Raw genomic sequence first — 13,800 nt, 5'->3', positions numbered from 1 at the left:
TGGATACCACCATTACACGTGCCAGGTACTCATGTGACTCGGCCAAGGTTGCCTATCTCAAGGATGCCCTGAGGCACAGTACATTGGCGAGACAAAGCAGATGGTACAATAACGGATAAATGGACACCGTGCAACAATTGCCAGACAGGGACATCCCTCCCAGTCGGGGAACACTTCAGCAGTCAGGGACATTTGGCCTCGGATCTTCAGGTGAACATCCTCCCAGGCGGACTTTGGGATACGCAACAACGCAGAGTGGCCAAGTAGAGGCTGATAGCCAAGTTTGGTACCTATGAGGATGGCCTCAGCCAGGACCTTGAGTTCATGTCACACTACGGGTGAAAGTAAGGACTGCAGATGCTGGAGATCAGAGTAAAGAGTGTGGTGAAGGGCTTATGCCCGAAACATCGATTCTCCTGCTCCTCAGATGCTGCCTGACCTGCTGTGCTCCTTCAGCATGACACTCTCCACACTACAAGTGACCCCACTACATCATACACTCACACACAAACACTTACATATTCACACACGCAGACTCTCTCACACACACGCGCTCTCTCAGACACACATATATGCCCCACACTCTCACCCATGCACACACCCTCTCACAAGATACTCGATCACACTCACGCACATATTCTACCAAACACTCACGCACATATTCTACCAAGCACACACACACGTAAACACACACTCTGTCATGTGCACTCACTCACACTCTCTCTCTCTCCCTCACATGCACGCACACACACACACATATAAGCCTATGGGTGAATTTGCATTCGTAGAATTGTGTTTGCAAATACATTCTGCTTTGCTCAAAAAGCACACAATCTGCCAGCAGTCAATTCATGTAACATTTTATAAATTCCTACTTTGGAAATAGAACCAGTCTTACTCAAGATTGGGAAACAGAATCTAACCTCACGCCTTTAATACATTGTCTGAGCTATCACCTTTTTCTAATAAACCTTGTTATCTCGAGAATGTGACTTGAAAGAAGTTGTGGGATTTATTAATGAACTGAAACCTGCTACCCATTCTAAAAGATGAAAGACTTAACAGCAATCTAGGTTTGTTTAATATATAATTTCAGTTGCATAACACTGTGATCTTTTGCTATAAGTTCTGTGTCTTATGATCCTGCTTCACAGCTACCCGATGAAGGAGCAGTGCTCTGAAAGCTAGTATTTCCAAATAAACATGTTGGATTATAACCTGGTGTTGTGTGATTTTTAACTTTGTCCACCCCAGTCTAACACCAGCACCTCCTCATCGAGTATATTTATGACTGAGTTAGATTCTTGATCAGTAGGGTTATGGGGAAAGTGTAAGGAAGTAGACATGAGCCATGTCAGATCAGCCATGACCCTACTGAATAGCAGAGAAGGCTTGAGAAGCCGAATGGCCCACTCCTGTTCCTATTTCTTATGGTCTTCAAGACATCTAGAGATAGGCAATGAATACTCTTGCTAATGATGTCTGGATTGAATCATTTCTAGCCATTGCATTGCCTTGTGGGAGCTCACTGTATGCAAATTGGTTGTTCTTTGTTGGTTGTAAAGTGCATTGAGAAGTCCTGAGGATGTGAGAGTGATGCATGGAAACAAGACTTTCCTCCTTTCACTAAAAAATCTGATGGCCCTATAAAGAGGATCTTCAAGCAGTTGTGTGAAGACAGTGACGAACCTAATTGCGAACAAATTCCATATTAAGATCCCACCCCTTCGACCCTCTCATTCGTTTGGCCGAACTGGTCCTCACCCTTAACAACTTCTCCTTTGAATCCTCCCACTTCCTCCAGACCAAAGGGGTAGCCATGGGCACCCGTATGGGCCCCAGCTATGCCTGTCTCTTTGTTGGCTATGTAGAACAGTCCATCTTCCGTAATTACACCGGCACCATTCCCCACCTCTTCCTCCGCTACATTGATGACTGCATTGGCGCCACCTAGTGCTGCCACGAGGAGGTTGAGCAATTCATCAATTTCACCAACACATTCCACCCTGACCTTAAATTTAACTGGACCATCTCTGACACCTCCCTCCCCTTCCTGGAGTTCTACATCTCTATTAATGACGACCGACTTGACACCGACATTTTTTACAAATCCACCAACTTCAGCAGCTACCTGGATTACACCTCTTCCCACCCTACCTCCTGCAAAAATGCCTTCCTGTATTCCCAATTCCTCCGCCTCTGCCATATCTGCTCCCAGGAGGACCAGTTCCACCACAGAACACACCAGATGGCCTCCTTCTTTAGAGACCGCAATTTCCCTTCCCACGTGGTTAAAGAAGCCTCCAACGCATCTCGTCCACATCCTGCACCTCCGCCCTCAGACCCCACCCCTCCAACCGTAACAAGGACAGACTGTCCCTGGTGCTCACCTTCCACCCTACCAACCTTTGCATAAACCAAATCATCCACCGACATTTCCGCCACCTCCAAACAGACCCCACCACCAGGGACATATTTTCCTCCCCACCCCTTTCCACCTTCCGGAAAGGCTGTTCCCTCTGTGACTACCTGGTCAGGTTCCTGCGCCCCCTCCCATCCTGGCACTTTCCCCTGCCACCATAGCAATTGCAAAACCTGCGCCCACACCTCCTCCCTCACCTCCATCCAAGGCCCTAAAGGAGCCTTCCACATCCATCAAAGTTTTACCTGCACATCCACCAATATCATTTATTATATCCGTTGCTCCCAGTGCGGTCTCCTCTACATTGGGGACACTGGACGTCTCCTAGCAGAGCGCTTTAGGGAACATCTCCGGGACACCCGCACCAATCAACCACACCGCCATGTGGCCCAACATTTCAACTCCCCCTCACACTCTGCCGAGGACATGGAGGTCCTGGGCCTCCTTCACTGCCGCACTCTCACCACCTGGAGGAAGAACGCCTCACCTTCTGCCTCGGAACACTTCAACCCAAGGGCATCAATGTGGACTTCAACAGTTTCCTCATTTCCCCTTCTCCCACCTCACCCTAGTTCCAAACTTCCAGCTCCGCACTGTCCCCATGACTTGTCCGGACTTGTCCTACCTGCCTATCTCCTTTTCCACCTATCCACTCCATCCTCTCCCCCCTGACCTATCACTTTTATCCCCTTCCCCACTCACCCATTGTACTCTATGCTACTTTCTCCCCACCCCCACCCTCCTCTAACTTATCTCTCCACCCTCCAGGCTCACTGCCTTTATTCCTGATGAAGGGCTTTTGCCCGAAACGTCGATTTTACTGCTCATCGGATATTGCCTGAACTGCTGCGCTCTTCCAGCACCACTAATCCAGAATCTGTTTCAGATGACCCAGCCATCAGGCCACCTCTTTAGGGTTTCTGTCGTTTTTTTCTCTGGGTCCTCCCGGCTGGTTCCGCCAGTATCCCAGGATGCTCAGCGCGGAGTAGCCGGCCGGCGGGCGGGAGGAGGGCGCTGCGTATTTCCCAGGCTGCTGCGCGCGCCTCTTCTACCTGCCGTTTCTCGCAGGAATTTTTGTTTTCTTCTACCATCCGTCGGGTTGTGCGCCCATCCCGCCCGCAATCATGGTAAGAAGGCTCGATGCCCTAACTCGGGACCCCGATGAATTATGCCGGTGGTATATTGCGCCGCGAACCGGCTGAGATGGCTCTGACGAGCTATTCCCCACTTCAGACCGCGGCCTGGTAGTCGGGCTTCGGCAGTAACAGTGAGGGAGAGCGGCCTTAAGCCGTCCAGGCCCAGACTTACACTCGTAGAGCCGTAGTCTTCGTACTCGGCACTCTGTGTACGAAATGGCGACCTCAAAACCAGCATAAAGCCCCTAGTGCCACGGTAAATCCGTGTTCAGTGGCCGCCCCATTCAGCCTAGGGTTAGTTTCCCATCGTTTAGACTTGGTTTAGATAACCACTTTCACAATGGTGACTAAGATGAGGGAAAGGAAATGAATGGGGAATAGATAGCGTGAAAAAGGGAAAACCTTCCAATCCAAACTTCTCCCTTCCTCAGTCCAGTTTCTGTCTGGTGGAGGCTCTCCGTTGAGATGCTGATGAGCCGTGTTTTGGGATCAGGTTGATCTGTTCTGTCCAGGATTTTTCCCTCCTTTGCCAGATATAAACTGCTGATTATGATCTGCGCCTTGCCAGGGAATCATGTCGGGGGGTTTCTTAACTAGCTGAATAGAAAGAGATGTTTTTGTTTTCGTAGAACCATTACTAAACATAGGGCACTGCAGAGTGCTTTACATCTGATCTACTTTTTGACATGTATATCAACTTAAGCAGCCAATTTGTACAGCAAGTTCCCACAACTGTCACTGTGATGATCTGGTTGTCTGTTTATTTCAGTGTTGACTTTGATGCTTGCATTATTGACCTAGGTATGACGTATTACAAAATAGTGTTGAGATTGTCTACTACCACCAGAAAGGGCAGGTGGATTTTAGTTTAATATCTCATCTGAAGGTGAAAATTTAGTTATAGACTAAACATTAAGTTAACAGCACTGGGAAGCAAAAACAGTTTGTTTGTCTGATGAGAGCCCTGAAGTAGAGACTAATACAGTCAAGTAATATAAGATAGTTTTAAAATATACATTTTGAAACAAATCTTTTTTTAACTTGTCTACTGCTTTTACACTGTATTTTCAAGGTGTGCAGTCTTTCCTGTGCATGTTTCACTTTTTTTTTGGAGCAGTTTAGAATCTGGTGTAATTGGAATGGAAGCTGATTTTTTTTATTTTCCTCAATCCAGAGTCAGGATCTGGGTGAGGAAATCTCACTCTGCTATGCATCAGAGAGAGGGTAGATGTAAATTCCAGATTTATGCTGCATAGATCTGCATTGATGTTTGTGCAGTATGTTTGTACCAAATTTATGATTTGACTCAGTTAATTTTAATCCTTGTACTTAGTATATGGGAATCTTTCTTTCTGCTGTGTTGATTAGACCTCAGTCTGATGAAATGTCAATATGCCAACTCACTGTTCCACTTAATCCTTCAATGTGTCCTTCCAATAGTAAGGACAGGGATTCTATTGTCAAAATGAGGAACATAAATGCTTGAAATACTACAACTTATTCAGGTGGCATCTTTACTGAAGTAACATGATCCATTGAACATGAGATCAGATGAATTAGCCTTCTCTATGCAATCTGTAGTGTAAAATTTTAAGCTGAAGCCAGCTAGGAAGGCAACAGGTTTTTTTCTTGACTGTTAGTTTGAGTATTTGATGGTTTCCATTTCCTTGTTTTTGAGCACCCTTATTCACATCTCCGGTTTATGTTGGTCAGCTAGGGAACTGTAGGAAATAAATCAGTATGTTTGAGTCTCCCAACTCTGCTAACATGCTGTTAAATAAATAATAGTTGGTGTGCTTGCAAGTCAAAATGTGATGAGATTGACTGGATTGAAGTTTAGTTGGAGCATTTGGACTCATTGCTGTGTTTTCCTCAGACGGTGGGTAAAAGCAGTAAGATGCTTCAGCACATTGACTACAGAATGAGATGTATCCTTCAGGATGGGCGCATCTTCATTGGAACCTTCAAGGCGTTTGATAAACACATGAACCTCATCCTATGTGACTGTGATGAATTCAGGAAGATCAAGTAAGATCACTCTGTAAATTGTTACTCATGACAAATCCAATTTATGTGGTCTGGTATCATCGTTAAGTGTGTTCTGTGAGGAACCCTTGTTATATAAAAATGGAAAACTGCATGCTGTAAATCAGAAAAAAAACAGAAATTGCTCAAAGCTCAGCAGGTCTGGCAGCATCTTTGGAGAGAAATCAGAGTTAACATTTCTAGTTGAGTGGTCTTCCTTCAGAATGAATGATGAGTCACCCGACCTGAAATGTTGACTTACTTTTCTCTCCTCAGATGTTGCTAGACCTGCTGAGCTTTTCCAGCAACTTCTGTTTTTGATTGCCATCACCAAGCTACATAAAAACCAGACAGTCTTCATTTACTGAAACCATACCTCATGAGTTTGCAGCTTTCAAGCACTGGGCCAATCTTGAGAGCTTTGTTTACAAGAAAACAGCTGAGTACGTTACCTCAGATACTGCAGAATTCATTCTAATTTTTGCTTTTTTTTTGGAAGAATATATTTTCCACCATAACCTATGTAGTATATAATTTTAGCATCGGCTACTACATTTTTGTTCCCTATTCCTTTTGTTGCATTTACCTATTTGCAGTTACTCTTTGCAGTAAACTGATGCACTGTTATTTCATTTGTACTTTAAAACCAGTGTTGAAATAAAAGGACATTAGTGCCTGCTTTTGTATTACTTATCATCTAAGATTAATGTCAGTCTGTCTTGCAGAGCATTTCTCAAGGCACTTAGAAAATTACAGGTGCCTTTTGAGGGTGTCTGTCAAATAGCATCTTCATTCCAAGCTAGATTGCCTGCATTATGTGTTGTTTGTCTATAACTTCATGAATAATTGACACCCAGAACAGTGCCTTCAGTATTGGTTGTTAGCAAGTGTTTTGAACACTTAATGGAAAAGCTTATTGCCAATTTTAGTGCACCACATGAGCAATGTTTGTTACCTGTGGACCACTCAGAATGGTCTTCAACTGCTGCTTAATTGCACCTGTGTGGAATGTGTGTTGATAACTCTGATGTCTTTTGTGGTTGGTTAGCCTGCTTGCAATTACTTTGCAGAGTTGGAAATGAAGAATGGGCCTTTGTGTATGAGGTACTAATGGGTACCACGCAACATAGGCCAGTGAGTCAGTAGTTTGAGTGCAATAGCAGCAACTTCACTTTGTAAATTCTATGTCTACATGTAATAAAGGACTGTCTCATTTTTGTACAGCAGGGTAGGCAGTATTCAGTATCACCATAAACCATAAGACCATGAGAAGTAGGAAAAGGAGTGGGCCATTGGGCTCCTTGAGCTTGTTCCACCATGGAATGGGGATCATGGCTGATGCAACATTTCTTGTTTCCGCTTTCCTGCCCTTACACATAATCCTTGGTTATTCTACCAGTCAAGAATCTATCTATCTCAGCCTTAAATATAGACAAGTACTGTATCTCCACAGCTCCGTGATGAGGGCTTCCAAAAGCGCTCAGAAGGAATCCCTCCTAATCTGTTAATTGGAGCATCTTTATTCTGAGAATGTCTCCTCTGGTCCTAGGTTCTCCCATGAGGGATCAGTCTGAAGTAATTGAATAGAATTGTATGCTTTTCTTTGATTTAGCTGGTTGTAAAATGTTGAGGGTACAGTATAACGAGTCAGTAGCTGGTTATGAAAATGTGACTTTTTGTTTTTCCACAAAGGCCAAAGAACTCCAAGCAGCCAGAGCGGGAGGAGAAACGTGTTCTTGGATTGGTCTTGCTTCGAGGTGAAACCCTTGTTTCTATGACTGTGGAAGGACCTCCTCCCAAAGATGTGAGTATCCAGAATCCACTGAGTTCCTGGGAAATGGATGGTTCTTATGTGAAGGGAACTTTTTGAAAGTCCCTTAAAAGAAACTGTTCAATTTAGTATCTGTAGGATTTGGTTTCCAATTTCAACCCCCCCCACACCTCCTCATTTCAGTGCAGTATTGAAGTTGAATGAATGAATTAGTCATTGAAGCAGAGATGTATTTTAAAGGAATAATGTGAAGTGGGTGGAAGAATAAAACTTGGGCAAGAATCACCCAGTGGTTGCTGGCACAGCTGAACTTGGCCAACTGTCTAAATGTGATTTTACATAAAGCTGTTTTACTTTTCGAATGTGATGGCAGCTAAACACTTGGATGATTACCTGAAAGAGAGTTCCAGTAACTTACTGATTGCAATCTTGCATTGGTTAGACACAACGATATTTGAGCAAATATTTGAATGTACTGTGGTGTGACTATTGAATGCAAACTAAACAAAGCTGAACCCATTATCTAACAAATAGTGATTCAGTAATCTGTTGGTTTGTAAGAATTGGTTTGTGGATGGTGTTTATAACTTCAAATCTTGAAGGTCTTCCCTGTGGGAGTTATTAATGTGCTAATCTACTACGGGGCTGAAATGATGGATGTCAGTCTTTGGGTGCTGTTTATTAAAGCATTAATCTGGCTATTTGCATCTACGTTAGTGATACAAATCAATTTTACTTGAGTTCAAGGTGACAAAAAAAGGTCTCCACTGCAAGTGAGATTAAAGAATTCTATTAACTCTGTCTTGGTTATCATTAGTTCTGAGTAGTGTTGCTGTTTCAGAAAGGCAGTGGCAGTTTATGGTGAGTACCAGGGAGATTGCAGCAGGTGATTGTGGTGGATGCTGGTGCATAGGGGATAAATTGGGAGACAACAGTTACTGGTCAGACCGTAAAGCACAAATATTTGACAGTTTGTGGTGATATATTCTTTATCCTGCCCTTTTGGCCAGAGTGTCTGTGTGACCTAAGGAGATCTGGTGACAAAAGGAGCTGTAACAGCCTGTCATTCTGATTTGTTGGTATGTTAGTTTTGGATTTTGGTTCTTTAATTGCTGTGCAGAATTCATGAATCACTTGCTATCCCTTTTTTATTACAGACTGGAATTGCTCGTGTGCCTCTTGCTGGTGCAGCTGGAGGTCCTGGTATTGGCCGGGCAGCAGGTCGTGGTGTTCCTGCTGGAGCACCAATGCCCCAGGCCCCAGCTGGGTTATCAGGTCCTGTCCGGGGAGTTGGAGGCCCATCTCAGCAGGTGAAAGTCTTCCTATTTGTTAATTGTATGCAGGAGTGCATTAACCCAAGCTGCTTCACTTTAAATACGTCCAGCATTTTATCTCTAATTTACATAATGCTGTTTAGAGTTACACAGCGTGGAAGCAGGCCCTTCGGCCTAACTTGTCCATGCCGATCAAGTTTCCTAAACTGAACTACTCCCATTTGTCTAGGTTTGGCCCATATCCCTCTAAACCCTTTCTATCCATGTACCTGTCCAAATGTCGTCTTAAGTGTTGACATTGTACCTGTTTTCACAACTTTCTCTGGCAGCTCATTCATAAATGGACCACCCTCTGTGAAATAATTACCCCTCAAGTCCCTGTTAAATCTTTTCCCTCGCACCTTAAACCTGTGCCCTCTAGTTTTGGACTCCTCTAACTTCAGGAAAAAACAAATTCATCTTAAATTCATGAGGGGCATAAACCTCTAAAGGGTCATCAATCGGCCCCCCATGCTCCCAGAAAAAAGGCACAGCCTCTCCTTATAATTCAAACCTTCCAGACTTCGTAACATAATTGTAAATCTTTTTTTCCCTTTCCAGTATCATACAGGCCCTTTGGCCCAACATGCCAACACCAACCCTCTGAAGATTAACCCACCCAGACCCATTTTCCCTACATTTACCCCTGACTAATGCACCAAACCTAAACACCATGCGCAATTTAGCATAGCTAGTTCACCCATCCAGCACATCTTTGGACTGCGAGAGGAAACCCACGCAGACATGGAGAATGTGCAAACTTCACATGGTCGTCTGAAGCTGGAATAGAACCCTGGCCCTGGTGCTGTGTGGCAGCAGTGCTAACCACTGAGCCACCGTGCCGCCCTACCCTGTGTGACTGTTGTATCATTTTACAGTCCTGCACATTAAACGGAATGGTGCTTATGGAAGTGCTGTTGGTTCCCTGTGTCACATTCACAGTTGCTGCAATCTCTCATTTCCAAAGCTTGGTGAGAGCACTTGTTGGGACTGTGCATGTTTTCCTCTGCATTAGTGGTATTGCAGTTCATCTATAGATAGAAGTTCGCAATCTAAAACTAGTTTGAGCATGATGCTCAAATGCGACAGATTTAACACAGGCTCCCCAGGTTCCATTTTTGAGTACTTGCATAAGTTGATTTGAACACAAATCCAAAAACCATGTAGGACAATATGAAATAGCTATTTTATAAGTATGAGGACATGTTCACCTGTCAGATATTTAAAATAGCATTGATATGCACCCGAGTGGGATCTTATTCATAAGTATGAGCATTTGTAAGTTGATTCTTGTAAATTGGGGACTGCCTATATAAAGTACTGTTAAGAGCCATGTTATTACTGTTGCTGTTCATGTTGATTGTAAATAGGTGATGACACCCCAGGCACGTGGAACTGTTGCAGCAGCTGCCGTTACATCCAGTATCGCAGCAGCACCTCAACAATATGCACCAGGCCGTGGTGGACCCCCACCAATGGGGCGTGGAGCACCCCCACCAGGTGAGAATTTGATCAGTCTGCAATGGTGGACAGTGAACTGAGGTGGACTGAGGTCTGCTGGAGAGAGATACATGGAGGCTGCTTGGTTGTGGTTTTTTAAAAAAATGTTTTTCATGACAGCCAGATGCCTCAAGTGCTTTCTAGTTAGAGGTTTTTTATATACAAGTATAATCACTGTACTGTAGAACATGGCAACTAATGGAGGCTCAGCAAGCTCCCGCAAGCATCACTAGTAGTGTTTATTGTAGAATGTACAGTTAGTCTACACAGGGGTTTGTTATCAAATTTCCTGTTCCTTTAGTTCTGACTTTTTTTATTCCCATACTCTTTGATATGGCAGGGGATATAATTGAGCAGCAAGGGAGCTCTGTTTTACAGGACAGACATCCAGTCTTCAGTGTGTACAGTGTCAGAACCACCTGAGTAGCAATTCAGTATGTTGATGTTTGAAGCAATAAATCTACATTTCATTGAAGGACTGTTAAAGTCTGTTACTTAACAATTTATTATGCATGATTAGTTCTGTTCACTTGTTTGAGGTGGACAGTGTGAAAAGTGAAACTTTGATAATGCATTTAAGAAACTGCATTTTTAGCTAAATGTTCTTGGGCAGTCTTAAAGGGATCAAGATGACTTGCTTCCACTGTAGTTTAATGGGTGTTCTGTTCTGAGTTGGCCATGTTTCCCACACTATGTAATTGGTTTCAGTGCCTGATATAGGGTTGCTGCTAAATTTGCACTATCAGGCAGGGTTATGTTTTGTTACCTCTGCTGATGTCAAACTGTATGTAGTCCCTGTTTGTGTGGTACAGTGATGCAGTTATTTCAGCTAAGAAAAGAGTGGCTCCCAACAATTTGCAAATTGTGCTGGAGTAATGAAAATGATTTTAATGTGTTTGTAGGTATGATGGGTCCTCCTCCTGGTATGAGGCCACCTATGGGGCCACCAATGGGAATGCCTCCTGGAAGAGGAACACCAATGGGAATGCCGCCAGGAATGAGACCGCCACCGCCAGGAATGCGAGGTGCGTTTGAGTTAAATGAGCATTGAACTAATGGTTGGAATCTTGCATTATGACAAAAGCAAATAAACTATAAATGTCTTCACATTTAATCAAGGAGATAAAATTCCACGATGGTAGCAGGTGAAATTGAGCTCATATGTGGACTGATACAGAAAATGATAGTACAAGCTGTGAGTTTATCATTAAATAACCAATAAGATTCAGGAAGGAGCCTGTTACTCTAACTTGGTCAGGCATGTACATGATATTTGTTCTCATCATATGTCCTTAACTGACATGCAACAATCCAGAGTAAGAGTTGTCCTTAGCCGGCACAAGAAAGGAACTAGTCATCGTTGAGTGGAACAAGAGGTCAGTGGGGGAAAAATAAAGATGGTTTGGGTAAAGCTATATTCCGTCAAATGAGAAAGGTAGGACAAACAAATCTACAACTCCCTAGATGACAAAGGTGATAGAAATTAGGAAAAAGGTGAAAGTGTCTTTATGACAGGTGTCAAACTGAGTAAAGTGATTAATACCAAAGGTTCACAGGGGAGGTCAGTAAGCAAATAAGAGAAACAAATTGAGAAAATGCTGGCAGCCAACGTAAAGGGGTACCCTAAAGTATTCAATAGGCATATAGATAGTAAAATTGCTGTAAAAGGAATAAGGTGGATTAAACAAACAAGGGGATTTACCTCTGGAGACAGGGGGCATGACTGAAATGTTCAATGACTCCTTTTGCATCTATCTTATTAAAGTGGGGTGACAAAACCTAAAAATTGTAGTGGAGTTCCCCACGGTTGGTACTGAGACCTTTTCCTGATCCACATTAATAATCTAAACTGGTTGAGTAGTGGATAATTTCAGTTTGCTGATGACACAACTTTTAAGAATGGTAGATTCTGGAGAGAACATTTAAACTCTCAAGATAATGATTAGTTGTGATAGGTGGCAGGTGAGCTTCAGTGCATAAAAGGTGATATAATTTGGTAATCAGACACTCATCTCAGAGCCTGACATTAAATAAAGTTTATGAACAGTCTGGCTCAACCGTAGGCGGTTAACTGGGAAGAGATGGAGTTTTAGCAATAACTGAAGAACATGCTCTATCCTCTGATTCTACAGAAATTGCAGCTAATTCTGTACTGAATGTCAGACAAGCAATATGGTCACTTCATGTTTTTCGTTGTGCCTCCAATAGAGGATTAGATTAGAATTCCTACAGTGTGGGAACAGGCTCTTCGGCCCAACAAGTCCACACTGACCCTCCAAAGAGTGACCCTCCAAAGAGTAACCCACCCAGACCCACTCCCCTGTATTTACCTTGACTAATGCCCTAACCTACACATAGCTGAACACTGAATAATTTAGCATGGTCAATTCACCCAAACTGCACATCTTTGGATTGTGGGAGAAAACCAGACTACCTGGATGAAACCCACACAGACATGGGGAGAATATGCAAACTCAACACAGATGGTTGCCAAGGTTAGAATAGAACCCAGGTCCCTGGTGCTGTGAGGCAGTAGTGATAACCAGTGTGCCACCCCAAAGGGATAAGGACAGGCAATTATTTGTTACATACTTTTTCTCCTATCTGTGTTGTTCATTTAATATAAACCCAGTCTCTGAAGCTGATATTTAGATTGCATTGCAACAAAGTTTATTGGTGTATCTAATGTACAGTTTCCTTTTCAGGTCCTCCTCCACCTGGCATGCGACCACCAAGACCGTGAGAATAAAACCATCAATGTTCAGGCTGATCAACTACATGGGAATGTTTGACTGCTGTATTGGAGTTGTAATCCGAGCAGAGAATTTCCAAATCTTGCCATTCATAATGGCTGGTGGTTGCAATGCAACTGCTGAAACTTCTGGGACTTTCTGTAAACGTGATGTTTCCTTTTTATTGTAATATTTGACATTTTTATTAAAATGTTTTAGTAAAATGAGTTTTGATGTAATGGTCCTTGAAAACAAGTGAGTTTTTTTGTGGAACAAATGACTGAAATGTTCTGAAAATTCAGAAATAGATGAGGTTGACATTTCAAAATTGCAGTGAATAGTTTGACTCATTTGAAGGACCTTCAGCCTTGCCTCCTGACTGGTTCACATCTTTTTTAGAGATTTTGTTCCTACTGCATGTTACTATGCTTCCTTAAGAAAAAAATACAATAGTTACTCTTCACGTTAGCTTGTCTCAAACGTGGAGTCTTTGGGCTAGGGAAAGAGCAGCATGGTGGCTCAGTGGTTAGTACTGCTGCCTCACAGTGCCAGAGACCCAGGTTTGATTCCCAGCATGGACCATTGTCTGTGTGGAGTTTGCACATTCTCCCTGTAGGTTTCCTCCCACATCCAAAGATGTGCAGATAGGTGAATTGGCTATACTAAATTGCCAAGTGTTAGGTGTATTAATCAGGGGTAAATATAGGGTAGGGGAATGGGTCACATTTTGCAGGGTCAGTTGCCACAGGGTAGGGAATCTCTTCTAATCTAAAGAAGAGACACTTTTCCACAAAACTGGTAAATGTTTGCAGTAACCAGGAAACAATTTGATTTGAGATCTCGTAGGTATATCATGTACAGTCTCTGTTTTGAGGAAGGAATCCCTTGCAAGTCTTCTAGA

General features: G+C 43.2%; 1 protein-coding gene across 1 annotated transcript; it reads left to right on the top strand.

Moving 5' to 3' along the window:
• Positions 1–3,392: 3,392 nt before the first annotated feature.
• Positions 3,393–13,126, top strand: snrpb (small nuclear ribonucleoprotein polypeptides B and B1). The gene is made up of 7 exons (XM_043710133.2): positions 3,393–3,549; positions 5,435–5,586; positions 7,276–7,387; positions 8,512–8,664; positions 10,038–10,167; positions 11,070–11,192; positions 12,873–13,126. Exons 1-7 carry the CDS (start codon positions 3,547–3,549, stop codon positions 12,908–12,910), a joined length of 711 nt encoding a protein of 236 aa, XP_043566068.1. The 5' UTR covers positions 3,393–3,546; the 3' UTR covers positions 12,911–13,126.
• Positions 13,127–13,800: the final 674 nt, after the last annotated feature.

The sequence above is a fragment of the Chiloscyllium plagiosum genome, unplaced genomic scaffold (genome assembly GCF_037043375.1).
Source record: "Chiloscyllium plagiosum isolate Xiang-an unplaced genomic scaffold, Cpla_swu_hap1 HiC_scaffold_15, whole genome shotgun sequence".
NCBI lineage: Eukaryota > Metazoa > Chordata > Chondrichthyes > Orectolobiformes > Hemiscylliidae > Chiloscyllium > Chiloscyllium plagiosum.
This window is presented reverse-complemented; position numbering and strand designations above follow the sequence as displayed.

Excerpts from the sequence above, each read along its gene's own strand:
- snrpb (XM_043710133.2), top strand. Across the intron at positions 10,168-11,069 it reads GCGTGGAGCACCCCCACCAG|GTATGATGGGTCCTCCTCCT; the intron begins GTGAGAATTTGA and ends ATGTGTTTGTAG. Across the intron at positions 11,193-12,872 it reads GCCACCGCCAGGAATGCGAG|GTCCTCCTCCACCTGGCATG; the intron begins GTGCGTTTGAGT and ends TTTCCTTTTCAG.